The 9,174-nt window shown below is 34.2% G+C and overlaps 2 protein-coding genes across 2 annotated transcripts; one reads left to right on the forward strand and one right to left on the reverse strand.

Annotated features, from left to right (window-relative positions):
* Positions 1 to 4,310: 4,310 nt before the first annotated feature.
* On the reverse strand, positions 4,311 to 5,687 carry LOC134693016 (uncharacterized). The gene has a single exon (XM_063553706.1). The coding sequence runs from the start codon at positions 5,677 to 5,679 to the stop codon at positions 4,411 to 4,413; it is 1,269 nt and encodes a 422-aa protein (XP_063409776.1). The 5' UTR covers positions 5,680 to 5,687; the 3' UTR covers positions 4,311 to 4,410.
* Positions 5,688 to 8,475: 2,788 nt separating this feature from the next.
* On the forward strand, positions 8,476 to 9,174 carry LOC134692245 (uncharacterized). The gene has a single exon (XM_063552696.1). The coding sequence runs from the start codon at positions 8,476 to 8,478 to the stop codon at positions 9,172 to 9,174; it is 699 nt and encodes a 232-aa protein (XP_063408766.1).

The following is a 9,174-nucleotide window of genomic DNA, read 5'->3' on the forward strand; positions in this document are numbered from 1 at the left end:
ATAATGCAATAGAATAGAAAATCAAACATAACCTACCTTGATAATCAATTTTAATACAATTGTAAACGACATGTCAATAGTTTACGTAACAGAAAACGTTCAACTCTAGAGTTTTCATTTGTATGACGTCATGTTTTGAAATGACTTAAATGCGCCAAAAACATTAATAGACTTTCGCGGAATTTTATTTAATTTTTATTTTGTTGGTTTCTCCGAGCTCTTATGCATTACTTCTTTTTATTATGCATCCGAATAAGACTAAAAGTGATTTTGTCTTTTCTGAATTGCAATTTTAAAAACAATTAAATCGACAAAGGGTTTGCAATTAGGTTTCAATACATGTGGATTTACGTGGGAAGTATATTGTAACAGCCATTATTATGTACACCACGGAGTCTGCGCTAAGTATAGATATATCGAGAATTTTATCACAGTGTTGTTTACAAAGCGAAAGAAGCACGTCATATTAGAATGTGTTTTTATGAATTTATTTCAATCTTAATCATCAATTTCTTCGTCTGTTGATACCTTTAAGATTTTTTCCCAGTACCGTTTTATTATTATAAAGGAACGTTACACCACTACTAACCGTTTATAAAATAGGCCTCACCTCCCTTCTAACCTAATATGGAATATAAAGGGACGTAACACCACTACTAACCTGTATGAAACAAGCCCCGCCTCCCTTTTAACCTAATATGAAATATACACAGCCTCCACGCGGACGTTTTTAACCAATCATAACCCTAGAAATGTATAGGAGGTATAAATGGTTTTATTTACTTCTGAAATACTGATATTCCATGACGGCGCCAAAAATTTCAATTGAACAACATTGACCCGAAAATTGCATGATTTTATAGTATAGTCATGCTCATGTTTCCCAGAATTCCTCGATGGGTGAACCAAAAATGGGCGCATTCTACAGAAAGTTGGATAACTGATCTTTTTTATGTTTTTTTCAATGTTTATTTTTTGTGAATAATCTCGATGCTCACGGTCATAACTCGACTTTGCTTCAATATTCCATTCTTGGTTACCGTATTCATGGTGTGTAGATAAAGGAAGATGAGTTGTGAGAGCCAATGAGACAACTCTGAGCGCCAGTGGTTCCTTTTATGTCCTCTTTCATAAAAAGATCAGACTATTTCTGTCAAAAAAAGAGGACGAAAGATACCAAAGGGACAGTCAAACTCATAAATCTAAAATAAACTGACACCGCCATGGCTAAAAATGAAAAAGACAAACAGACAAACAATAGTACACATGACATGACATAGAAAACTAAAGAATAAACAACACGAACCCCACCAAAAACTAGGGGTGATCTCAGGTGCTCCGGAAAGGTCAGCAGATCCTGCTCCACATGTGGAACCGTCAACCATTTACTTAGTGAGACTTTCTTCTAACGTTGTATGTCTGCTGTAAATCTAAATTCATTAACTGCTTCTGTGATGATTTTGTATTTTCTAATAGGTTGCCCCGTATAATCGCTTATAGTGTTTGTTTTACGTTGTTCTTTCATCTACTGTGAAAGTACTTTTATTCGTGGGGTACCAATTTTCGTGGTTTTCGTGGATGCCTTTATCCACGAATTTAAATGTCCAATGAAATAAATCAATCATTGTCCAAATCAAAACACGGAAAGATCCCCATTAGAAGGTTTGACTACTTGAGAATATATTGAGTAACGCCAATCTGAGAATACTTCAATAGCAGTCACAGAACTCTAACCGTATGCAGGATTATACCATTTAATCTTTTTAAATAACTTTAACTGTTCTGATCTTTTAATTATCATAAAAAATACTTTTGATCAATGAAATTCAGATTTCCAGTATTGATATGCTAGTATGGTAAAGTGTTCATTGTATATCCTCCTAGTTCTCGTACATATTGGAAATAACAATTTCATGCTTGGCTTGATTTTGATAAGAGTAATTTGACAATTCGAGATACATTTAAAGCATTTGTTTATGTTACTGTTTCCGTTAGGTGACATTTTTATGGCCTAATTAACACCTTTGATGGTCTTTAACCTGTTGATCACTTTATTATGGGTTAAATAGTGTTATCACTACGATTTACACAGTCAATGTTTACTTTGCAATTTCCTTCAATCCAGACTATATGTAACATTTGTTTCTAAAGGTTTAATTTTAATATATTTTTTTTTTAAACTAAAATCCACGAATTTAAAAACCCACGAACATGTAAATATTGCTCAAACCACGAAAATTGATACCCACGAATTAAAGTACTTTCACAGTATACTTATTTATAAGTTCTGCATATATTGTACACTTCTATTGGAACTGTAGTACTTGCTTTGCTTGATTTGTTTTTATTAATCTCCCTTAAGCTATGGATCATTTGCCTTTCTCGGTAGGACAATTTCTGGGTTTTTACCTTTGATTGTCTTGACCTGTGTGTGTATTCAAATATGATTTCCTTTTCAATCTTAACAGGCGCATCTAAAGCCTGTGTGCAAGGTGTTTTTAGTTTTCAATTTCCAACCTTAGCTAGTCATTGTCCCTGTAGTACTTTGCCTACAATCTTTTATCCTGTGTGTACTACGATGTTCTGGACGGACTTGAGTTTTCCAGTTTGATAGTTTGATTTACATTTCGCAAAGAGTTCTGTTCTTCTATTTGGGTCACTGTCTCTCTTCCTTCTATAACAACATTGTTTTTCTGCATTTGCAAATGACATGATGCTCTGATAGATAAGATGCAAAATTAATGATAAATTACAAAAATCATCATCGAAAAATTCATTTGAAATAATTCCATAGCAACAAAAACATCAGTTTGTCTACCTGAGTTGGAAAAAGACCTTGATAAAGAACTATAATGATATACAATATTTGTGAATTTTTCGGACTCAACGGTATTTTTGTCCTCATTTTGAATTATTTCACAGTATTGATTTACACTTTTGTATTCCATGAGGATATTCCAATCTTTTTCTTGTATTTCTCATAAAAAGTAACGAACCGAGAGACTTCTAAAATTGGGTGTTTTAAACCATGCAGAAGAAACAATTGTAAGGGTTGTAAAGTCACCAACACTAGCACAGCAACAAAGCAGCGATACAACATCTATGTAACATCAAATTATAGAACGCAGCTTACTGATCACCCAAAGTTTTTTGTTGGGTTCGTGTTGCTTAGCCATTAGTTTTCTATGTTGTGTCTTCTGTACTATTATTTGTCTGTTTGTCTTTTTATTTTTAGCCATGGCGTTGTCAGTTTATTTTCTATCTATGAGTTTGACTCTCCCTTTGGTATAGTTCATTCCTCTTTTACTTTTAGTATTGAACATTGCGATTCTTAAATTAAAACAAATAATTGTGTTGGTTAAATAGTATGAAGTTCAGGATTTATTCTCTTGATTTTGTATAGAAACTTTATCCATATCCCTCATTAAGTCTATCTGGTTCAAGATGTGTAGCTGATGAATTCATAATCTCTCTCTCGGTTTTTCACTTTTTGTGTCCCAATTTTGGTTGACCTCTTTTATTTGAAAAGTGACAATTCTATGAATAAGATATAAGTATGTCCTGTTCTTAAGATGTGTCTCACGATTGGGTAGATTCTTCTGTTGGTATAAAATGACCGGTTATTATCAAGATTTTGAATATAGTTTTTGATAAAGCCCAAGATAAGATTGAAAGATCCTCATGAAATATAAAGTTAAGACAACTCGCGCAAATAGAATCCTGATCTGACAAATATTCCATCTACTGTCCGCAAGCACGGGCGGCATATTGAAACTGCTCTCTTTAAAAAAAAACTCCTGTTATTGCCTTTCGCAGACCCAAAATCTCAAAGACATACTTGTTACATCTAACCTAAAGTAATAAAACACAAGACCTCTAAAATTGGGTGGTGTTACAAACAGTATGGAAGAAGCAATGTGTAAGCGCTGTAGAGTCGCCAACACTGACCACTCTTTCACAAGCACAGTAACAAACAAAGCAGCGATACAACATCTATGCTACATCTAATTTTAAAACAAAAATTAGTATTTACATTCTTCCTTGCGGAACTTGCAAACTACAATATGTTGTTGAAACAGAAACTAAATTCAACATCAGACTTAATAATCAACGGTCATTTTATATCAAAGGAAGAATTTGCCTATTCACGAGACACCTCTTTGGGTATTTGCAGCCTTATTGTTTTATATGATTATATATCTGTATATACATGATATAACATCCAGCATTAGTGAATATGATCAAATCAGGCCTAATACGTAGCTGTTGTCTTGGTAAAATCAGAATATATTCATTGTTAAATTATTTTTTTAATTCTAATAAATTATTCGAGTCCAGTCTAATCAAACTCATGCTATCATTAATGCATCCCATATAATATTGATAGGTCCTTATGTACAAGGGAAATAACTAGAATCCAGAATAGTTTAACTCATAAAGTTTTGCCTTTCTAGTGTTTGAACTTCGTGCAACACTAACACATCCTATAAAGATAGTTCCTGTCGTAGACAGGGCAAGAGAGTATGGAAATATGATTCGCATGTCAGCAAAGTTGTAGTAGTTCATAATTTGTCCCTGGTCAGTCAGTATATGCAATGAACGATTGTCCAAATCAATAACAACAATAATATCTGATGGTGTTGTGAGTATTCCACGAGGTTTAAATGGATTGTTATCAGTGTTGACCTCAGGGTGACCAGTGTAGATCCCTAGTATGTCTCCTCCTGGTGCTAACGCTACCACTCTACCTCTGTGATAACTATCTAACCAATCCACTACACAAATATTACCATGACTGGTACTTGTTATAAATCTAGGTACAGTAAATACACGTTTGTTATTTTTGTCATGTTCATATTCCTGTAGTTCTTTTCCTTCCTGGTCCATGACCACCACTACACGTCTTCCTGTGGCAGGGAATGGTTCTCCTGGAGACCGGGCTCCAATGATGACTCTGTGATCACGGGTCACATGGATAGCTCTTGGATACAATGGTTTTACATCATACCTGGAATCTGTCATCTCCCCCATCACGGTGTTGATTAATTTGAGTTTAGTCTCATCTGTTGTTACAAGAATGTTATTTGAATGAGTTTTTGCCATTTCATAAATCTTAGTATTTATACTTGTTATTACTTCAGTTCTATTCTCTCTAAGTTTGACATGTTGTAACTTTAATCTGGCATTATCTGCCATCCACATAGAACCATCAGAACATACTGCTATATGGTGAATATCAGTTAGATCTGTTGTATAAACTTTGGATATTTCAAACTTTATCTTACTCTTCTGTTTTGGCTCCATTTCCTCTTCGACTGCATCATGCGTATTATAGTCTTCTTCTTCAATCAACGAATGTCCATTATGAACTTTAGTGATACACTTTGGACAGATAAGTTTATGACAAGTATTGCAGTACAGACAGCAAGACTGTTGAGAATGTTCCTCGCATTTGACTTCACTGAATATTATTTTGTCCTTTGACACCTCTTGTTTTCCTATGTCATTCATGCTAAGTATTTTATGATCTCTTCCAATCTTTAGATGGACTCCATCCTTACACTTGTCACACATGAGCGATTCACATGTGATACATTTCCATCTAATCTTATTTCCATCTTCACATAACTGACATCCAACTGGTATTTGACCTTTTTGTATTGAACTTGCAAACGCCATTTCGAAATTTAAAGATGTCTGACTTTATTACTTCCTTGTCGCCTTATCTATATATATATAAATCAATATCTACTAAAACTATTGTTCTGACATGTGTAAAGCTCTAAAATGACCTCATCACAGGTATTTAAATTTAATTTATTTAGGGTGAATACACGCTGTCAGATCTTTTTAAGATTGAATTATATATTTCCTTCAGAAAATAATAAATGGATGAAAAATAGTCCATCATGCAAACTTCTGTGGTGTAATGAAAATTGGTCATTATTATTTAAAGAGGCAAAGGGTAGTCGCACCAAATATTCAACCATGACCACATCTGAAATGGGGTAGGGTGGATGGGTGGGAAGTCATCCATTTATGGTTTTTATGTTTTCATAATTTTCTGTGTGATATGAGTAAGTAAATAACCAGAATATTGAAAAATAAGCCTCAATGTTATTATGTTTAATATGACCCTACCAGTTTAGTTTGATATAAGCCTAAGTTCCTGTTTTTTTCCATATTGAATAGAAGAGGGACGAAAGATACCAAAGGGACAGTCAAACTCATAAATCTAAAACAAACTGACAACGCCATGGCTAAAAATGAAAAAGACAAACAGAAAAAGACTACCTGTTTTAGTGTTAAATACAACCCTACCCGTTTTTATGTTAAATAAAGTCAGGAAAATGGCAGTTGTTATCTTAAAGTTCGTTTCTGTGTGTGTTGCATGGTCGTTTGTTTTTTTGTTGCACTTCAGTGTTTCTGTTGTTTCGTTATTTTCTTCTTATAGTTGATCATGTTGGTGTGTTTCCCTCAGTTTTAGTTTGAAACCCTGATTTATTTTCTCATGTTTCTCTCAATCGATTTATGACTTTCGAACAGCGGTATACTACTGTTGCCTTTACTTAACATAATATAAAAAAGAAGATGCGGTATAATTGCCAATGAGACTCTCCACAAGAGACCAAAATGACACAGAAAATAACAACTTTAGGTCACCGTACAGCCTTCAAAAATGAGAAGCAAAGCCCATACCGCATATATATAGTCCGCTATAAAAGGCCCCGAAATGACAAATGTAAAACAATTCAAACGAGAAAACAAACGGCCTAATTTATGTACAAAAAATGAACGAAACACAAATATGTAACACATCATTAAACAACAACCACTGAATTACAGGCTCCTGACTTGTGACAGGCACATTCATGCAGAATGTGGCGGGGTTAAAACATGTTCGCGGGATCCCAACCCCACCCCCTATTCTTGGACAGTGGTGTAACATTACAATATAAGAAAGAGCTATAAAAATCAGTTGAAAAAGGCTTTACTCATCAGATGGATACAAATATAAATCATTCTTAAATTCTCAAATGATTGGCTTCCCAGACAATAATTGGCCGACAAGTTTTCCATATGCAGTTACCTCAGGGTGACCTTTTCTTAAAATCCGATGATCGCACTTCACAAGTGCGAAGAGGATAACCAAATTGGCAGAGAGAGTCAACAAACGTTAACATCACTACGTCATTGAAATAAAATATATCTTATTGTACATGTTATACTCAATATCCATGCTTCTTTGTTCATTGTTTACAAAGGAGACAATCGGTAAACTTTGGCTTCAAAACACGACCGTTAATTAACTGTCATATTTTCACATCAACGCTGACCGAGTGAAATAATTTTTTTTACGATTATACGATATGGATTGGATTCGTAAAAAAAAGGTAAAAATGATGTATGCATGCATTGGTTCAAGAATTGAATTAACTTATTTTTCGTCAGTCAGTCGTCCAATATGACTTAAATATACGCCTACCTGTATTTATGGTGAATATACGCCTACCTGTATTTATGGTGAATAAAAGCCTACCTGTTTTAACATGTTTAATGTATAAAAAGTAAAATCACAAAAATACTGAACTCAGAGGAAAATCAATTTGGAAAGTCCATAATCACATGGCAAAATCAAAAAACAAAACGCATCAAAAACGAATGGACAAGAACTGTCATATTCCTGACTTGGTACAGGCATTTTCAAATGCAGAAAATGGTGGATTAAACCTGGTTCTATAGCGCTAACCCTCTCACTTTAATAACAGTCTCATCAAATTCCGTTACATTTACATGATGCGTTAAATAAACAGTCACAATCAATAAAATAGTCAAAATATGGGAACATCAGTCATCATCGTATAACAATTTAACAGGACACAACAACATCTACTATCTACGAACACATGGATTGATTTGAGTGTCTGACGTCAGAAAAATATATAATATAACCCTACCTGGCTTTTTTTTTATGTTTAATATACACCTACCTGTTTTTTATGTTTGATATAAACCTACCTGTTTTTTATGTTTCAATTTCCCATGATATTCCAGCTGCCAGAATGGTTAATGAATAAACAACAAGATACTGATATTACAATTCAAATCCCCTTAACTCTCAACAATGTTACATTTTCCATATTTATCACACAATTTCCAAATGTTAAAAAAAAAATCAAACAATCAAAAAAGAAATTAACACACATGAAATCCATCACAATCACATGCTGATAAAGCTATCTTGGCCCTAGCTATGTACACCACAAGTTAATAAAACTATCTTGTCTCTAGCTATTGTCCATCACAAGTTAATAAAGCTATCTTGTCCACCACAAGTTAATACAGCTATCTTGTCCTTAGCTACTGTCCACCACAAGTCAAGGAAAAGAGAACAAGGACAGAGAGAAAACATAAGAAAAACATGGTCTTGGAGAAATAAATGAGAATGGAGAAAAGCTAGTTGAATTCTGTGAGATGAATGAGCTTGTGATAGGAGGCAGTTTATTTCGAAATAAGAACATACACAAGGAGACATGGGAATCACCTGATGGAAAAACAAAAAATCAGATTGACCACATCATTATAAGTCAGAGATGGAGAAGCTCACTACAAGACGTTAGAGTTATGAGAGGAGCAGATATCAGCTCAGACCACCATCTTATCATAGCCAAAGTAAAAATTAAACTTGCAAAAGGGACCAAAGTCGAACAAAAACGAATTAAGTATAATGTGGAGAAGCTCAAAGACCTACATCTCAAAGATCAATTCCAAATCGAGCTCAGAAACAGATTTGAAGTACTTAAAGATTGGCCAGACCTGGATATAAATAATGAATGGGAAGTGGGAAGAGATATCATCAAGGGAGTGTGTGAAGATGTACTTGGTAGAAAAACAAACAAAAAGAAAGATTGGATGTCACATGGAACGTGGCATAAAGTAGAAGAGAGAAGGAAAATGAAGGAAAAGGTTAACAATGCAAGAACAAGGGCTCAGAAACAAGAAGCACAAAACAAACACCAACTCCTCAACAAAAATGTGAAAAAATGTTGTAGGAAAGACAAGAGAGAATATGTAAATGATCTAGCAACTGAAGCAGAATTTGCTGCATATAAGGGCGACATCAAAACCTTGTACAATATCACCAAAACCCTTAGTAGACGAAAACCAGCTTAA

Source organism: Mytilus trossulus, chromosome 12, assembly GCF_036588685.1.
Source record: "Mytilus trossulus isolate FHL-02 chromosome 12, PNRI_Mtr1.1.1.hap1, whole genome shotgun sequence".
Classification (NCBI taxonomy): domain Eukaryota; kingdom Metazoa; phylum Mollusca; class Bivalvia; order Mytilida; family Mytilidae; genus Mytilus; species Mytilus trossulus.